The sequence below is a fragment of the Procambarus clarkii genome, chromosome 27 (assembly GCF_040958095.1).
Source record: "Procambarus clarkii isolate CNS0578487 chromosome 27, FALCON_Pclarkii_2.0, whole genome shotgun sequence".
NCBI classification, from domain to species: Eukaryota; Metazoa; Arthropoda; class Malacostraca; order Decapoda; family Cambaridae; genus Procambarus; species Procambarus clarkii.
The window spans coordinates 18,325,438-18,346,466 of NC_091176.1; the positions used below are offsets into that span (position 1 = coordinate 18,325,438).

General features: G+C 37.5%; 1 protein-coding gene across 1 annotated transcript; it reads right to left on the reverse strand.

Annotated features, from left to right (window-relative positions):
- Nucleotides 1–334: 334 nt before the first annotated feature.
- LOC123762627 (protein MTO1 homolog, mitochondrial-like) lies at nucleotides 335–20,102 on the reverse strand. Its single transcript, XM_069332393.1, has 14 exons — nucleotides 19,906–20,102; nucleotides 17,921–18,114; nucleotides 17,488–17,606; nucleotides 16,370–16,532; nucleotides 14,159–14,368; nucleotides 13,641–13,753; nucleotides 11,467–11,612; nucleotides 8,964–9,121; nucleotides 8,499–8,662; nucleotides 7,452–7,623; nucleotides 4,674–4,836; nucleotides 2,564–2,782; nucleotides 2,242–2,302; nucleotides 335–475 (listed from the first exon to the last, which is right to left on the reverse strand). The coding sequence occupies exons 2-14, from the start codon at nucleotides 18,105–18,107 to the stop codon at nucleotides 374–376; spliced, it is 1,977 nt and encodes a 658-aa protein (XP_069188494.1). The 5' UTR covers nucleotides 18,108–18,114; nucleotides 19,906–20,102; the 3' UTR covers nucleotides 335–373.
- Nucleotides 20,103–21,029: the final 927 nt, after the last annotated feature.

Genomic DNA, 21,029 nt, shown 5'->3' on the forward strand with positions numbered 1-21,029 from the left:
CCAACTACTAGATCACATCAGCTGTGGAGATGAGTTCGGTCAACCGGATAGGACGAAACAACTAGAAACACAACACTATAAAGAAAAAAGCACAGCACTGGAACGAAGCTGCATTAGCAACAAAATGTCTAAAGTTATTCTTCAGTTTTATCATGCCCTGGTTAGGCCCCATTTAGATTATGCCAATCACTTTTAGTATTTTTCTTACTATTTGCATACTTATTTTGTTTAGCACATATGGGGGTGACAATTTTGATGAGAGCCATTATTCAAGGGTTAATATACAGTATCAGCAGAAATATTCAATTATTTCAGGAACAAAAAATATAGACTGATACCTTAAGCATTTATTTATCTACACAAAATTTAAAAATTACAGAAGTTTGGAATATTGATTGTGCATGCTTTTCACATAATACAGCAAGTTTACAAGTGCTGTTGGTGTTATGCCTTCAATACGTGTTGCTGACGCAATCTGAAAATAAAAAATGGACAATAAAAACAAGATAGAGGAGAAGGAGGAATGGGGAGAGGAGAGAAGGGAAGGGGAAGAGAAAGGAGAGAAGGGAAGGGGAAGAGAAAGGAGAGAAGGGAAGGGGAAGAGAAAGGAGAGAAGGGAAAGAGAAGAGTGTTAAGCATATGAAGTACTTGATTACAATGTAATAGAATCACTGTGTTGAAAATAAATTAATACATAGAAATACAGTACATGTAAAATCAAACTCTCTTCTGGAATGCTTCCAGCAGCTCCTTAAGAATAGCTCAGGCACCACTAAGTCTTAGCTCACAACCGACTTAAGAATGGTTCAGGACGGACCGAAACGTAGTCATCCCTTCACTTTCTAGTGTGTGGTTTGGTCAACATATTTCAGCCACATTATTGTGACTCCTCGTCTGCAAGCCTTAGCTTCACACACCGCCATAGAAGTATATCCTCAGCTAAAGCACAAGGCTCTAATGCATAGGGGGAGAAAAGCCAAGCCCTAAAGTAATACAGGCACACAGCTAGCAACAATCACTTCCCCTCAACATCCCATGTAGTGAGGAGGAAACATCCACATAGCCCAGAAGCAAGAGGATATGGGGGGGAGTTCAACTTGCATGGGAAGAAACCCATACCCTCAGAGAACAAAACTCTGGTGGGGCTAAGGCAGCACAAGCCAGCTATCAAGGAAGAGGGACCTAACTGACAGCCCAAGTGAAATGGAAATACAGGACACACAAGTTGTGTGGCTAAAAGCAAAAAACTGAAGCATTAAATGGAACAAAAAGAGCAATGAACTCTCGTCTAATGAAATGTTCATAGGCAATCCAATACCACTTATCTGAGCGTGTTAAGCTGAATGTGGATCCACAACCCGTTCACGACTCAAGCCCATTACATCCAGCAGTCGACCCCACAGACGCATTCATAAATTTTAACATGCTGTTCATTCTAAACGGGAATTTTCTCAAACATAAATTAATATTATAGTATATTAGCATATTGTGCATATATAGGCATAGGTTAGGTTAAGTTAGGTTAGGTGTTTAGGTTCTGTTGGCGATTATTTGTATTTGTAGTACGTGGGTGAAGCATTTACAGCGTTGTGGTTCGAACAAAATTCGCCAGTGAAGCACTTGTTCCAGAAGTGTTCGAATGAAATCAGTCGTGAATCGTGTGTAAACTGTTTTTCATTCATAAACAAGGGGTTTGGTGGGCGCATGGAATCACTTTTGGGTCTTTGTTTGGAGGATGGGCTGTGGATCCAGCAGAATTTCGAACCTGGCTGCACCAAGCTTGTGAATGAGAAAACTGGCTGGCTGGAATCCCAAGTGACCTGGCCTGACATCTAGTGGCTGTCAGGGGCATAATGGCTGGGGGTGTTCATCCTGCACCAATGATTGTTTGCTTTTTCTTCCTCAGGGTAACTAATTTCCTTTCAAGCAGTAGCTTGTTTTCATGCTCTTATATTTTCTGGTGGGAGTTTTCTCAATTTTTGGAAGATTTCTGATCCCAAGTATTCTTCGACTCTTAGAGAAACCCAAACTCTGGTCCTGGCTTCTGGTAATCTTGGGTGGGTCTCAGAGGCATAGTGCAATTTGCTAAAGCTTAGCAGCCCCAATGCTATAGCTTAGGAAGCTACTGAGGGCCCTCCCAGAAATAATAGTAAAGCAAAATCATGGCAGAAATAGAGGAGTAAAAAATAATATATTTTATCTTCTACCGATTACTGTCAACTAAAACTTGGAGCAACGTACCGTAGTAGGTCGAACTTGAGACAACTTGCCACGCATCTCATTTGACAAGCTCATAGATGGACTGAAATTAACATACAGTATACAAATATAATGTTCCCTTCCTTTAGACTGTATGGTATATAAAAAATATACTATAATTTACAAATTCATCTACTTTAAATATGTAATGACATCTATTTAATGTAGTTCAGCTTCAAAAAACATTTACTACTAGTAAAGCTGTATAAATAGTATAACATTTTCTAATCTATTTTGTTCAATATAGCCACAGACCTAAGATTAGAATCAGAAAACCTAATTTAACAACGACAATCATACGTACTTATTGTAGTCAATGTCATGGGGAATAACAAGTGCCTGATCTCTGCGTACAGCTTCTACATCCAAACTCTGGCCAGCTACCAAATCAGCATAAAGTGCTTCAATTTTCAACCTTTCTGCTACCCGTGGGTTACTCATGAAGGGTTCATACCGGGGCTCAACTCTCGCCAGCTCTTCAAATGTTGTATTCCAATAATGCATTCCAAGAAACTGCAGTGCACTGGAGAATTTGCTTTGAAATATTATTTGCCAAAAATGTAAGCTAACATCTTAGCATAATTTTTAACTTTCCAGTATTTCAGCTCCTCAGAAACATTTGACATTAGAAAATATATAGGAAAAGCTAAAAGAAATACAGTATATGAATCACGTATAGTAAGGTAGGCAAATACAAATCCTAAAGTTTTTTCAGATATTTCAAATAAAGATTAGAGAGAAGATTAGATTGTTAAAAACCAAGACAGATCAGTATCTGATAATGAGAAGTGGGGGGAGGGGGTTATTTTAAATACCCTCTACTCTAAGTACCTTGACTTTGTATTTATTAAGAGGAGAAATTTATATTATGCCTGCCGCTGAATAAATCTATGAAGGTGATGGAAAGGTCAAGTTGACTAGTTTAGTCATTACCAGAGAGGAAGTTATTAAACAAATTGAAAAATTAAAACCCAACAAGTCCCTGGGGCAGATGGAGTATTTGCTAGGGTTTTTATAGAATGTAAAAAGGAACCTAGTGAGCTCTTATCTTACATATTAAATAAATCATTAGAATCAAGCACAATACTGGAGTCGAAGAAAGGAAATGGATCAGTGACATCTATCATCCAAATAAGTTTAACATCAATTGTAGGAAAATTGCTTGAATCAATAATTGCAAAAGCTATTAATTTACATCTTGAACAAATTTAGATTAATAAAGATTTCAGGACATAGTTTTACTAAGGGGCCACTAGTGTTTAACAAATTTACTCCCATTCCATTATATCACCAGGGTATTGGTGGAGTTATCCAAAGTTGGATTAGGTCTTCTTTATTTCAAAGAAAGCAGAGTATTAACATAAATAGAGTCAAGTCCAAGTAAGAAACTGTTTTAAGTGGGGTGCCTCAGAGCTCTGTCCTGAGACCTCTATTCTTCACTATAGAAACAATTTAGACACAGGACTAAATAACTCGGTTACATGTGTAACTTTGCAGATGATACAAAGAGCGGTGGGAAGTAATATCAGATGACACAAAATTGCTACTAGGCAAACTTCAAAGGCTTTTAAAATGGAGATAAGATTGGCACATGCAGTGTAATGATGAAGAATGCGGGGTTCTGAGCTTAGGAGATGATAATTACCCCTAGATAATGTAGAAATTATGAAATCAGAATGTGAGAAAGATTTATAAGTCATCATTAGAAGAGATCTTAAGCCAAAAATCAAATGTATAAATGTATGGAATAAAGTAAATAGGATACTGAACTGGGTTTTATTGTATTTCTAGAAGGGTTACCAATAAGACATCTAATATTATTCTTCAGCTTTATCTTGTCCTTCTTAGACCCCATTAACATTATGCAGTTCAGTTTTGGTCTCTGTATTAAATAAGACATTCAGTAGAATGCATACAGAGAAGCATGACAGTTAATCTTAGCAAGTAGAAACCATACTTATGAAGATATAAGAAACTTTATTTACATTCTGTAGAAAGACAGAGAATACGGGATGATACGACTGAAGTATATTAATGCATAAAACAGTATAACAAAGGGGATATAAACAAGGTTATAAAAATATACACACAACAATGGATATAAAATGGATAAGTTTAGATAGATGAAACCCAAGGTAAATATTGGTTTAGAAATAGGATAGTTGATTTACGGAGCAAATTACTAGATAACATAACAGATGTGGGATTGCTGGAGTGTTGCAGACAAAGGTTTAACATATATGAACGAGTTTGGGCAGATATATCCATTTATAAGAGGACAATTGTCCCATATCATATGGGACAATAGGCCTTCTGCAATTTCAGTTATTCTAGTGTTCTTAATTCTGCATTATCAAACCCACTAAACCAAACCCACAAAATTCAAGAATGTATTTACTGCATAAAGAACAAACCTTTTGTAAGTGGTTGATTTGGTTTCTTGTCTACCTAGAAGTTTTGTCCATGTTTTAAAGCTTCGGACATCTTCCCGAAGAAGCTGAAGTGCATCTGAAAGCTGGTGTCTTGTCTGCAATAACTGATCATATCTCTCTTGAGACACACATCCAATGCAATAACCTTAAAGGAAACAGAAACTGTATTGTGCAGACTTCTCACACATAACTTCAGACTATCCCAGGCATTCTTTACTAAACTTGCTCTACTTTGAACAAGAATAAATTACTTTCAAAGAGCTGATATGATTCTGCACATTCAATACACTATAACTTCTGCTAATGACCCTCTTTATTGCTTCAAAAGTTAAATTTTACAGTAATTTTCTTCACCAAGGAAATACTGAATATACAGTACTGTAGACATTTTTAAGAACAGTACTGTAAAATATTGATATGGTCCTAACAATTATTATAACAAAATAACAGCATTGAATGTAATGAAACACCATTTTCTGGGTGAGACCTAGAGGCTCCCCGGAGCTTTCTGGGCTGATATGAATGTATTAGACCCTGGCATCGGTCAAGTGAATGAAGTACAGTACTAGGCCTACCGGGGACCACGAGCCAGAACTTGGCCCCCTCAGAGAGGCATGAGGAGCAATGGCCTATAGAAACCCCCCGTGTGGTTGGAAGCATTCTATCTGCCATCGACCGGGTCAGGCACCCAGAAAGGTAGGCACCCCAAAACAAACCCTATCTGGTTAAAAATTTACTACCGAAAGCCGAACTGTTGGATAGAACGCCCCTAACAAAAAACGAGCAAATGAGCATGACGTCACAAGGAGGAAAAGGGGAAAGGGGAAGCCCCAAGCTTTCAATTACATAATATTACATAATAATGGAAAGTTTTATCATTTCAGTAGAAAAAAATTAGAAAAATATATAACTTCAGGAAAATGTAGCTTATAAATTAAGCAAATTGGGCCTTGTATAGTAGGCCAAGAAGTCCATTCTGCTTATTAGGTACATTATATATACAGTGGTACCTCGGAATGCGAGTGTCCCTGTATGCGAGTTTTTCGGAAGACGAGCAGGATTTCCTCGGAAAATATGTCTCGGAAGGCGAGGGTTACCTCGGAACGCGAGTTTGTTGATACGTGTACAGGCCGACTGGCGCGTGGTGGCATGGCGATCGCGCCTCAGTTTACCAGTGTCTCGTGTCCAGTGACTATCCCACCTGAATTCGGTTTTTTGGCCATTTGAGCATAAAAGTTGTCATTATATATCTTGCCATGGGTCTCAAGAAAGCCATTGGTAAGGTTCAACCTAAGAAAATAGCTGTGAGTAGAGGCAGTAGAGGATGTCCCTTCTTGATTAAGAAAATGTGTGAAGTATGGGAAGAACTGCAAAGTTTTGTTGAAAAAACTCACCTAGATAAAGCTGTAGCAGGCCGTTGCATTGACCTTTTAAATGATAATGTGATGTCTTACTACAGACAAGTGTTAAAATGTAGGGAAAAACAAGTGTCATTAGACAAATTCTTAGTAAAACAAGCAAGTCCTAGTGGTATGCAGGCAAAATGTGCCAGAGTGTGCATACCAGTGAAGTCCTCACTGCCTGATGTGATAATGGAAGGGGACTCCCCTTCCAGACAGTAACTCCTCTCTTCCTCCCACCTCCTCACCATCTTCCATACGCCTACAGCATTCAACATCAAGGTAAGTAATAACTTGAACATAGTTTTATAGGTTTATTTAGATGAATTAGGTATAAAAATTTAGTTTGATGTGGGGTTTTTGGGGTAGTCAGGAACGGATTAATTCATTTCCCTTTATTTCTTATGGGGAAATTAGCTTCGGAATGCGAGTTTTCGGAATACGAGGCGTCTCCAGGAACCAATTAAACTCTTAAACTGAGGTATGCCTGTACCTAGTGGCCAGAACGCACTTCTTGGCCTACTAAGCAAGGCCCGATTTGCCTAATAGGTTGAGTGATTTTCTTTATTTTCCACAAGCATTTCCAATTGGCTTATTTGAATTATTATTATTATATTATATTAAGAACATAAACTATTACCTTAGCTATGTTAGTTTAGGTTAGGTTAAGATAGATTAGGTAGAGTTGGTTAGGTTAGGTCATATATCTATGTTAGTTTTAACTCAAAAAATATTAACTCATACATAATAATATGGATAGCTTTATCATTTCATAAAAAAAAATTTGAAAAATATATAGATTCAGGAAAACTTGGCTTAAAAGGCAAATCGAGACTTGCATAGTAGGCCGAGTACTGTTAAAATATATAATTCAATACGATTGCAGGTTCCTACACTAAACCATCTGGTGTTTTCAGTGCTTTGCAGCTGAATAATACAACATGTCTTGATAACATGTATGCAACACTATGCGTGCTAGTGGCTTTACAAGAATGTAAAAATATCAATGCTATGTACTTTCATAAACCTAATGTACCTTCTTGTATATAAACAAATAAATACATAAACTGTTACATAGTAATGTAACATAGCATAGCATAGCATACTAATGTACCATGCTGGTACTCCATGCTGGCATACCAGCATGCTACAATTTGTCCTCAGAAATGTGCCTAACCTTCATTATCTTTAGTTTCTTTCACTGTATTATTTTTGCTAAACAAAGTACTTGTAAATGTAATTAATGTTTATAATAAACAGTTATGATTGCACACCTAGAAAGCAAATCAAATGTTATAAACGTATAAGAATCAGATTTACAATGATTAGTGTACTACATGCACTGTAGAGTATCACAAACCTTTTTCTGTAAGTCGAAGATCAGCATTGTCTGGCCTAAGATAAAATCTAAACTCTGCACGAGAGGTAAACATGCGGTACGGCTCCGATGTTCCCTGGGTGGTGAGATCGTCAATCAAGACACCAATGTAAGCCTCAGTTCGGTCCACGGTAAGACACTCCTTATTTAAAGCCTGGTCAATGGGAATAGTGGTTCAATTTCATGACATAAACTGCATTCTATAGCTTATTGAAGTCAAGTTTATGCTTTTGCATTGTGTGCACACAATAAGATACTGGTATATTAGATATAAATAGATCAATATTACATTGCCATAGAATGTGACAGGCAATTCCTTAATTAACATTTTGCATTAGCAATGGAGCATTATACTCTGCTTTAGGATACAAATCACATTGTACACAAGACAAACATATTTTATAACCTACCCAACCTAACTTAATCTAACCTCATCCAACTGAGCCTAACACAGCCTAAACTAATCTAATACAGTACATCCTAATGATATATATAGTATTGATAATCAGAAAATAAGCTTTGTGGAACTGTCTTATGTATGATTTGATCATACCCCTCCCCCCCCCTTACTATACATCCTAGCCAACAATTGGGAGCATCCTAAGCAATGTTATGCAAACTGTTATGAGCATTATATACAATATTATGCCCTATTTCTAAGCACTTTATATGTAGTATTCTGCCCAATTGTTGTGAATACTATATGTAATATTCAGCCTAATTATTGTGAGCATTATGAACAATATCCCCACACAAGCATTGAGGGCATAATAAACAATATCCTGCCCTGCTGTTGGGAGCATTATAGACAATATCCTGCCCAGCTGTTGGCAGCATTATACACAATATCCTGCCCAACTGTTGGCAGCATTATACACAATATCCTGCCCAACTGTTGGCAGCATTATACACAATATCCTGCCCAACTGTTGCCAGTATTATACACAATATCCTACCCTACAGCTGAAACCATTATCGAAGATGCACACAAAATATGGACACAAACTACGTGCTGACTATACATAATACCTTCGCCGCAGCATTTATTCCGGCCACAATTCCTTGAGCAGCAGCTTCCTCATAACCAGTTGTTCCATTGATTTGTCCAGCCAAGAAGAGTCCAGAAACACGTTTGGTCTCAAGTTGGGGAGTCAGCTCCCGTGGGTCAACGTAATCATATTCTACACCATAGCCTGTATAAGGAAAAGGTAAATTAGCAATAAAAAGAAATTGACATACTGGGTTAAAATACAATATTCCAATGTCAAATCACAGAGTATTTATAGGGAAATACTTGGATGTTTCCAATTCTTTTAAAAATGATTTATGTACAATCAGGGATTGTATACTGAGGGAACTAAGTTCTGGCTCGTGGTTCCCAGTAGGCACAGAACTCCATATGACTGAAGCCCCAGACTAATATAGCTAATATCAGTTCGACAGCTCCAGGGAGCCAACGGGGATCCCTTCAGAAAAATCATTTTACTCTCATACCTGGAGTGACCATTTCACAGTGTTGGAGTCCTGGTATCAAATGGAGCAAAGTGTGCTGGTGCTCCGGGGGCATTGTACACGACAAGCCTTGCGGATACACCAGACTACTATCTAGACCTTCCGGCTCAAGCCACACCTGATGGTTACGACCTGAAAATCTGACAATGACATAAATATACAAGATAAAATAGTCATTGGCTTTCAAAATATTAGCAAAAAGGAATTAATACTAGGCCTGTCCCCAAGCTGGGATTTGGGAATAGAAAACTCCCAGAACCAACTACAGACAAGCTAAACCTTATACATTAGACATAAAAACCAGGGTTATGGATTTGGAGTCGGAAGAATTTCTTGGGTTTCTGGAGTTAGTCAGTGAAAATGTACAGGCTCTGACTCAAATTTCAAATAAATTTAAATCAGAGACAACCTGGCAGAAGAAATTCTGTTTTTAAGAACAACTTGTTAGTAAATTTGGGATTTTATTTTTATTTTAACCCCTATTATACAGCTAGACGCAAAATTCATTTAAATATTTTGTAGTTATAAGTTTTTCAATAATTTATTATTTTATAACTTTTATAACAACTTTTTTTTTTATTTTCATCTTGAAAAATGAAGGGAACTGGTAGAAAGATGTTCCTTTTATTTTATAGTTTCATTCTTTTATATCGTATCTTACTTAATAACCTCAATGTTTTATTTTTTTTAAGTTTTGTCTTTTGTTTAAAATTTAAGGTTACTGAATGTTCGTAATTTCATCGATAAATAATAATAAAAAGAGCCACTATGGTCTTGCTGTAACCTTTAGACTCAAACTTGAATAAGTTAGGGTTTTAAAGAGTAGCTTGATGATTCATGCTGCCAGTGATGAAATAACTTGTATGCTGCATTCTATCAAGCAATATAGGAAATAAATAATTAGTAGTTATTATTTATTTCACATGCTGTATTGATACATACAGTGAGGAGTTGGAGGTATCATAAATTGAGGAGTTCAAGTCAAAAGTTTTATGTACCGACTCCACAGCCCTTAATTAAAAACATAACTGAACCTCAAACAGTCCAACGCTCACTAAAAACAGTATGGTGAATATGGAATTTCAGGAGTCTGAGCCTGGGACAGAGTGTACAGGCATAATTGCCATGACAACCTCAAAGTTCAGTTATAATACCAGTAATAATAATAATAATTATAATAATAATAATAATTATAATAATAATAATAATAGTAATAATAATAATAATAATAATAATCACAGAGAAAACTTACGTGATATACAGTATATCAATGAGAAAATCAACTGGAGCTGCTCTGAGGTGACTTTAACCCATGACCAAGAGACTCCCAGCTGCTAACGCTCACCACTGGACCACCCAGACTTGGTAAAAGTTATACAAATGGATTTCTACCGAAATCACAGGAAGTCAGGAAGCCTCTACTGAAGCCAATCCAAGTTTTATGTATAAACCCCCAGCATTCAGGTGTAGGCAACATAGTTCATCCACCGTAGTTCAGTTCATTGCATTTTTCAATTTTATTAGATGGTTTTTAAACTGCTGAGGAATCAACTGTCGTCTTACAAAGTATGTCACATTTCGCTCGTATGCGTTACACAAGGCCTAAAATTGTTGTACTGTACTTGAAAATGGAAGTAGCTCGCGAAAGTGATGTACTGTCCCATTCTTTGGGTCTTCTGGTATGTTAGGAGGAGAAACTTTAAAGTGACCGTTTTCTTGACGTTGGGAAACCATAGGAGGACGGGCTGGAGGAATTGCTTCTGATGACTTACATAACTTGTCAAAAACAAATTGCATTATCATGTAAAACTGTATAGATTCAAAGACTATACATTTTATATGTAGTCTCAACTTATAGACCACATAGATTCAATCTGTATGGATTATGATCATTTATAATTGAGAATTAACTGTATACTGAATATCATCTCCCTTCTACTTCTTTCATTTGCATAAAGCATACAACTTTCACATCCATTATAAACATTTATATTCTTTAGAATTTTTATGAACAACTTAAATACCTCTATACTGTATTACCATTTGTTACCTACTCTTCTTTGTGCTGTAAATACATCTTAATATTTTAATATTCACATTGTTCACTGCACAATATTCCTTCTTCACTCCCTTTCCAAAACAATGTGAAGAAACTCATTTCATCAGTATGCATCCTGTGCCATTCCAATCATTCTGCTTTTGATTTATTCTACTATTTATTTACCTGTACTGTATAGTTATACAAGAAGGTAGAGTGGGTAGTCAGTACAGATATTGATGATTAAATGGTACCCTCTTGCAAAGCCATTAAGATGGATAGTGTTTTGATTATAAGATCAGATGCGTTTATCAACCCTCAACAAGTCCACCTTAAATATGCAAAATCCTGTACTTCCCCATTTCCTCAACATTCAGCCAAATTTCACTAATTTACAGTTTAATATCACTCCTAGTGGCTACTAAAGATACACAGAATTATTCTCACCTTAAAACTTTTGATTCGATGGATGGACAATAACGTGGCCCATTAATCTCTTCCTGAACATGGCGATTTAGATGTAACGTATCCCTAACAATCTTCTCCACCTCTGGGGTAGTGAATGTGCGGTAACACATTAACTGCTCCTCTGACTGAAAGAAAATGTATTTCATACATGGCTTAACTACAGCCTACTGAGAAGCCAAGATCTGGCTTTCTCTATGAAGCAAGAGGAGCTTGAGAATCATATCAACCCAAAACCAAGAAAATCCAACTATAAAGTGAAAATGAGGCATAGATTCCCAAAACAAGATATGCCACATCCCCAGTCAGAAAACAGCAGAACAATAGCCATGCCACCTGATTTAGCCAGGGGGCTACAGAAAGTGTATCTCGGCTGAACAAATATTGACCCAAGTGAACACTTGGCTAAAGCATTGGTCCTAAATGAACATCAGTAGAGTCGGACACTATAGCACACAAGCACGTACCTAACTACTATCACTTCCCATCAATAGTCCTCCAAGTGAAGCAAACCAAAACCCAGAAGATAAATGACTTATGAGGAGGAAACCTTTAAAGAAGCTAACTCTGGTGAGGCAAGGGAAATGCATGTAGGCCGTCAGGAAAGCCAATCCTGACTTACAGTTGAAGCGAAATGTAAACACGGGACAAATGCAGGGTGGGTGTCACGAACCAAGAAACATAACAAAATGATAAAGGAATGGTCCCATGCGGAACTAAATATTCAAAGGATACCCACTTTCACCGGTTACTTGGTGGCATAAAGCTACAAGCTGGCCCAGAGGAGAACTGTGTCTGTGGTAACACTGGGCAAGTGAATGTGGTGAATGGCTGGCTGGGACACTTGTGGCCTGGGCTTCCATATAGGGAAAGTTAGGTGCATCACAGGAGGGATGGTCTTTCTGCAGCAATGAGTCTTTGTCTTTTATGGAATTTTTGCTTTTTGGTGTTTTTGTACACAGTTTTGGGTTCATATCTGATTCCCAGACTTTTCTTGCCTCATAGCAAGAGCCAGACTCTGCTCTTGGCTCCCAGGATGCTAGAGTGGGTTTCAGAAGCCAAGTGTGATTTCCTAAGGCTTGGTAAATTCATTGTTTTAACATGGGGGAACCCTCCCAGGAAATGAAAACCAGCGCACACTTATCCAAATTATAAAAAAGTGGTCCCAGCAGGATTGGTGTGTTGAAGGCAATATCAGACAAGTCTGAATGGTTCATCTCACAACAACCCAAAATATTCCTGGTAGGAAGGGTTGGAGTAAGAAACTAGCTAAGAAGGGTAATTCAGCTATTGTATCAAACAACTCACATGTAGGAATGGGTGATTAGCATTTTGTTTTGTATATTATTTCTATTTAGATCATGTGTAAATGTCACAAAGTGTGCTGTGTGTGCTATACATACTGTAGTGCCATGTTACCCAATCATGTTTCCCAGGCAGTATAACTATGGTTAAACAGCTTGGGAAATATGCTGCTTGTGTAACATGCTGCTAGTTGATACAACATGTTCAGTTTGTCTTTGTCTTATCTATTTTCATAAAAATAAGTAGAGTACTGCACCTAGACCTGTTTTTGCCCATTCATGGGTGACAAGTCAAACATCTCTCTTCAAAGGTAAGTAAGTATAAATATGTACCATATTTTCTGATGGGCAGGGTGCACTGTCACATCAAGTTTAAGCTCAATGTCTTAGTTTATGTGAAAATACCTGGGAAACGGCACTATTAAACACTTTTGTATGTTTCATTGTACATTTTAAAAGTATTTCACCTCATAACATCCTTGTAAAATAGAAGTGTATCCTAAGCAGAGGAACTTCTTAAATGATGGAAAATACAGTATTTCTTACAAGATCAGCATGTAGAGGAAAGGAGAGGGGGGGGTGATTGGATGAGGCATGTGACACAGATTTTCACTGTACTGTACAGTACTGTACTGTACTTAACTTCAAAGCTCCTATATTAAACACTCGTCTTTCAGTAATAAATCATTACCTTTCGTCTTGCTAAGGAATCTTTTATCACATAAAGGTGTGAAAACGGTCTGTTATAGAAAAATTTCACTAGAATTCTACAGTCCTCCTATCTATTCAGGGTACACTTCAGGAGGTAGAAAATGAATCTCCTGAAAAGCAGGAAACTGTTCAAGTACTAACCTTAATCCAGACCTGTTGATTCAAGAAGGAAAATGGGACTGGTGGGTTGTCAGGGGCTTGAGGTTCACACTGTGAGTAGTCAATAGTGTTTTTGGCTATTCTTGGTGGTGTTCCTTGAGTTGGAAAAAATAAACCCCATATAAAGAGGATTTCAAGACCTTTCATATTCATGTATAAAATTAAATGTCAATATATCTGTATATACAAGAGTTGACTATTATGTACAATACATAACTGGGTGACTCCATGCCTAATACACTTTTCCAACAAAATCTAGATCAGTAATAAAACTACTACAATCAATGGTATCTAAAAAGCAGGTTAGCAAATATGAAGACCCCTATTGTGCCACAATGACCAAATTTGACTACTTGATAGTCATTGATTCTACCATACAAATTAGCAATGAAAGAAAATCTAACAAATATATTGTGTAATTAAATACAGAGCCCATACCAGATGAATAAAAAGATAGTTGCTAGTACGTACTGTGGGTTACTAAGCACTTTCCACAATACCTGTTTTAAGTCTTCCAAGCCTAAACTTAAGCCTTTCTAAGGTGTTGGCAAGCCCAATGGCTGGTGCATCTCCAAGTCTGCCAGCAGGTTTCACATCTAACCCAATATTGACAACTCCTCTCAAGAAGGTCCCCGTGGTGATGACAACACTGCGACACACGACCTCTTTGCCATTAGCTAGTAACACTCCACAGCACTCGACTAGTTGACCTATATACAAGACAAATATGCATTTTTTATGATAGTACATAAATTTTATTTTTGTCAAAACATGCAATTCGAAATATCAGCTCTAAACATTATCTTAATGTATAAAAAGAAACACTGGGCGATATGTTGAACATTAAACAGTGCTATGCTAAAACATGTGCATTAAAAATGTTGTGTTTAACATAATGAAATGGTCTTTCCTGGTAGGCCATCAATAGCTCCCACTCTGACCACTGAGAGCCAGAACCAGGAATTGGATCTCTCTATGAGGTGAAGGGGGAGCATGAGGATCAGAGATCTGCTCAAAACTAAGAAACCTAACCAGAACTGTTTGATATAAAAAACAAGCTACTACTTCACAGAAAGAAATGACCCTAACCCTACTTTCACATCCATTACCAAAGATACCTTCTCAGAATTTTGGTATTCTGTATTCCTCTTGCTTGGTGGACTCGTTTTCAAGTTTTATCCTGTTCTTGGTAGTACTTCTAGACTTGGCTGTTGAGGCCAAGACCTGTTTCAGGGGTGACAAAGAGTACTGTACAGGAGTTAATGTGTATTGTGTGATTTCCCTGTGTTAGTTGATCCCCGATTCCCCATATGTTCCCCTGCCTCTGCGAGCAGGCAAGATTCTGGTACATGCTCATTGTATGAAGAGTTGGTCATAAATGCCTGGCAGGGGTTTAGCCCTGGAGTACCAGTGCCTAAATTCTAGGGAGCCTCCAGAAAAACGGATTTCGTTAAACTCGATGTTATATTTATACCATATACATAGGAGTATTATTTGCACAATTTTAAGAGGAGCGAAGCCCCTCTATAAATCAAAGGCTGCTGGTTAAAGATTTTGGTCAATTTGTATTCCAAGCGCCTCATTCACCTAGGAATTATAATCCACTGGTCACTGGACATTGTTCAACAAGTCGGAGATGCACTAAAAATGACAACCAAGCCTTAGGCACAAACAAATGAACCTTTGACTATAAGAAAAAGAAAGTTGTTATTCAGCTGTACAAATTTCTGGTGCACCCCTCCTCTGAACTACTGTATCAAGCATGGAGACCTTATCTCCAAAAACACACAACTATTTCAGGAAAATTTTAATGAAGAGCAACACTAATCATTCCAGAACCAAGTCGTCTCTTCAATTTCTAGTGTTTGGTTTAGTCAACATTTTTCAACCACGTTATTGTGACTCTTCATCTACATTCCAGAACTAAGTCAACTTTAATAACAACAGAGATTGAGGGCCACAGAACTAACATCATTAGAAACCATACACAATAGAGGTGATATTGAGACCTTTAAAATATTGAACAAATTTGAAAGATATTAATCCAGTTCATTTTGCTAAAAATGCAATGTAACACATACAACACACAGCTTGAAGTTACAAGCTACAATGTAGAGCAGAAAATGGGAGATGCCTTTTCACCCATACCTATCAATTCCGAGATCTGAAGCTGCTTTTGCCTTTTGTGGATGGGAATCACTGAAGATGGGTCACTGACCTACCTTCCCACCCTATTTATATTAGGGAATACAGGTTTATTTGCATTAAAAAATGGTTATCAATGGAGCTGTCACATCCTTAAACACTTTATACCAAGAATAAATAAAAGGAAACAATCCACTACAAGCCCAGCATGTTGCCAAACTATCGTCCTCTTGCACAGGAGATATGCCTTTTCCTTTCACCTGATGCTTCTGTTCACCTAGCAGTAAATAGGTACTTGGGAGTTAGGTAACTGCGGTAGGTTGCATCTTGGGAAATGTCAGCACTCAACTAGGGGTAACCTTTATAAGTTTAGGTACTGGCTTCCTGTCCCCAACAGTACGATTATTTCTTCCATATCATAAAATGAAAGAAATAAGTGAAATAAAATTCATTCCATGGCTACACTTGAAAAGATGATAAACAGACTTTACTCAAATCCACATTTGAGTTGGTCTGTCTATATCGAAAAATATATCAATCAAATCTTAACTGATCCTACAGCATACCATCAGTATGAGGTTCTTTTAACACCAGATCTTCCACTGATGATTCTATTATAGTGAGGTTAGTTGCTTGAAATAGTTCACTCTGAAGATTTGTCTTGTAAAGCACTCGGTCTATTTGTGCTCGTGGACCCCAAACAGCAGGACCCTTGCTACGGTTCAACATCTGAAAACCAATTGTATAGTGATAGTGCAAGAAATTGTTAGCAATCTTTTTCAAAATCAAGATACAGTACTGTACAAAATAAAAATTTCTAGTCAGTTGAATAAAGTACCATACAGTACAAAATTTTACTTAAGTGATACTGTATAATGAATTGATGAATTAAATTGTTCTTTTTTAATATATATATATATAAACTTTCTCACTACTTTCTTTACCTTTCTGAACAAAGGTAACTCATTACTCTCATATATACCTTGTTTAATGTTAAGGATGCATTAAGCATACCCGTATCAGCATAATATGGGGTCATTAAAGCAGTCATTATAGAAAGACATTCTTAACACCATAATTTATTACCTGGATCAACATATTAAGGTTAGCTTCACCAAGGTGTGGTCTTGGTGAAGAGTGGTTGTGAAGGGCAACTACAGGATATTGATGGGCAGTGAAACCAAGTGATCGAGTCTCTAGCCAGAAAACTGTCCACAGTTGGCCACATTCCAAACCACTACACAGATACTGGTCAGGAAATCCATGACACTCAACAGATTCTTAAGGCACTAGCCTGTGAATTACAAAGTTACTAAGCTACTAGTTGTCAGGTGAACCACACAAACACTAAACTTGGTAAATGTCACTTAACTGAATAATTAATCTCCATTAACCATTACACAGTACTGTACAGTATAGTCAGGAGAAATGTGAGGAGGAAATGAGCCTGAGTTAGAGGTGTTACTGCCATGTGATAGTCACACGGCAGAGCAAACTTATTTTAATTAACGGAGTAGAACGGGTTAACCTAATGGAAGGGCATGTGCTTGCGAACAGGCAAACATGTACACTGGTTTTATAAATTTGTAATGCTGTACAAAGTTAAAACCACCTTGATGAATACTACTGAAACCTATGACTTAAAAGACAAATAAGTTAGCAAGAAACTATAGTTACTCCTTACCTTGTAGTTTATGCCCGATATATCACAGATCCGACCACAAAGGCCATCCAACGCATCTACCTCTCTCATTAGGTGTCCTTTACCAATGCCTCCAAAAGAAGGATTGCATGACATTTCTCCTGTTCAAATGTTAAGAAAAGTTATTCAACATTATGCAGCATGCTAAAATTTCAATATTTAAGTACTGTACTGTAATTAATTTTTATCAGTTGAAAAGAAACAGTAGAAAAAACAGAAAAAGACAAAGGAAAAATATTTGGAAACACTACATATTTATAAAAGAACAATAATCAGTAATGTGGAGGTAAAAGAAATGAAAACCATTGTGGATGCTACCCAGTATGGGCAAGTATTTGATAAGTAAATACAGTATACTGTATATGTATTCATAAATGTGTACACATAAGTACTTCCAAATCACAAATATAATAACCTATAGTGGACTTCTTGTGTGTAATAAGTAGTGTTGAGGCCCCCATCCTGGCCGCTGCGGCACAGGCCTCAGTACCAGCATGACCGCCACCCACCACCACCACATCAAACACCTCCCTCGTGGCCAACCTGCGGTACTGATGCACATTCCTCACCCTATCTGCTACTCGCCACCACCGAAACATCATCAGATATCTGGAAAATTAGAATATGTACTATCATACTGTATACAGTAATATACAAAACACAGAAATACATTTAATAATTATGAAATTTGAAAAGTACAGAACAAATAAGGTTTTGAGTTAACTATATGAAGAGCACCTTTCTAAGCAGGACTATGTTGTTCTCAAGGCAAGAAAATTTCTGGTCCCATTTAACCAAATCATGCACAGCCAGGTCACATGCACAGTTACAGCTTGGGTTGCATAAGGTACGTAAAGATGAAAAAGTAAAGAACTTACTGCCACCCCGGCAGATTACATCTTTTCATATCATGATGCCTACAAGGGTCTCATAGCACAGTTGACTTTACTCTTCACTCACAATCGACGATCCCATGTTTGATTTTCGGGAGGGACAGAAATGATTGGGAACATTTCCTTTCACCTAATGTAAATACAGTACGTGCCTGGGAGTTAGGCAATTGTTGTGGGATTGCATCGTAGAGAGGGTCAGTATTACGACTTTAGGAAGACTTCAGTGCAAGCCTAAAGTATATATACACAGGTTTCCTATCCCCAACAAAATTATTATATCCCATCAAAAACCTTAATACACACATCCGTCATGCTCAGCTTGCTACTAAATTAAATACCCCCATGAACATCACATTCAATTTACAAACTGAAAGCATTATCACAGACCATTTACACTGACATCTCTCATAATTCAATTAATGTACTGTATAGGGATGGCAGGAAGTAGTAATTTTCATCTGCCTGACAGAAATACAGTAATACTGTAAAATTGAAAGAAGTATAAGAGTTGGTAACTCGGCCAACAATAACCTTGCAAATTCAACTGTTGGCTATTCTTGTAGCACTGTAAATGTAATCCTTCCACCACTACCCATTGGATATGGGGGTGCATGACAAGCAAACCAAATTATGAAACTAGCTCACCACTTATGTAAGCTGTTTAGTTTAGAGGCTGTACTCATGGTCGTTCTCAAACCCATTGTAAATATAATACTCTACTGTAATATACATTAAACTGTGTAACTATCAAGACTAGGTACCCTAGCTAAATAAATTTTGGTTTTCCATCCCTTAGCTCATTATGTGCCTTAGTAACTTTTTCCACTACAGTACCACTGAATATATAAAGTAATATAAATTCTACAGTATTTATATTTGATATTGTCAATATATATACTGTTCTTAAGATTCCCCCATTTTGCACCCGCAAGATAACGTAAGATTTTAATGGTTGACAAATGTTAATCTTCTTGTTTGAGAAGCTGTTCACTTGAAACAGTTAAGCAAGTCCCAGCTGTGTCTAGGCACTTATGTCTAGGCACTAGGCACTAGTGACAGGCTGAGCAGCCCAGCAGATTTTCTTCCTATTGGGGAGTGTTGTACATGCTGCTATGGCGGTATGTCCAGCCACAGGATGAGTGGCACTGCCCAATAAACTCGCCCCTCAGGGCAAAATTTAAATTCACAATCAAGGCCACTAGAGATAATGCTCCTCAGGCAAATTTTGCTTTAAAAATCTAGCCATTTAGAGATAAAACTAAACTTATGTTGCATGAAATAGTAAGTAGCATTATTGCAAAAGATGAAATATCTAAAAAGACTACATGTGAGATACAATACAGTAATAAGGTCCTATAACTCTATATCATCTGTGGTTAGTCACTGTTAACGATTAACAATTGTCCGGCTTGAAGTGACAATGTACTTAAAAACTTACTCATGTTAATTAAATTGCATATACACATCAAATATTTTACATTTACCAAACCTAACTTTTAAAACTTACATTGCCGGTGATCAATAGTGACACAAACGTCCCCCCTATACAGTACTTGAGCAGTCGAATGAATGTATAAATTTTCTGTAGAATTTCTAGGCCTCAAGGCCTTGTATTTGTCGTACGGTAGAGCATTATTCCCATTGCGCAGGAACTAGCCTGTCAGCGGCCCACAGTCGTGCAGCCGGAGTTGTTGTTGACGGAATGGATTCATAGTGGTCGCTTCAGCTGCTGATGAAACTATCTCGTTTTCTTTGATTGTTAGTTAGGGGTAACCTTATTTTTTTATCTGATTTCCCTGGGAATCATTAACTTTAGTGACCTCGACGAGGACAGGGAGTCGACGGCTTGTAGGTCATTTGCCTTGATGATCTTTTCCAGGTATATTTTAAAACTCAACACAGTCTTGTCAGCTACGGCTTCGGCAGGTAGCCGGGTAGGGGTTAATATAATGGTTTCAAGAGAAACAGGACTCTGGTACATGGCAAATAATCAAAGGTCCCCTTCTTTCCGCAATTTTTCAACCCCTCCAAGCTTTCTTTCAGGCATCAAAACAAGCAGAGGTACAGCATAATCTACTAAAGATCTGATGTATGCAAGGTACATCATTTTAACAATTCTGACATTGGCACCTTCCTGCACCGTGGGAGGTTACACCCTTTCCAGTTTTAATCCCTCCCTTTCCACCCAAAAAGCAAATTAGAGATCAGCCCAAGCTTCGTCTTAAGGCAAAGCTCAACGCCTTAAGCCATATTGATGCTCTGTCTACAGAGCATTCTCTCTCTCAAATCATATACACTAATGGTTCCCTACACCGCACCACGGGTGCAGCTGGAAGTGCAGTTGTTCTGACAATGGGCGATGGCTTGTACTTTGAGTGAGGAGTCCGTATAAACAACTGGGCCTCTACCCTTCAGACCGAACTATTTGCCTTGATCCTTGCACTGAAATGTGTACAAGTCTCCAAACTTGATACATTAATTGTAAGTGACTCTTTATCATCCTTAAATGCTCTCAACTCTTTAAGACATAACTGTAACATGCTTGTGTCCGAAGCTAGACACAAATACAACAAAATTATTAAGGATGGTAACAGAATCCATTTCATGGGCATGGTCTCCATCTCATGTTGG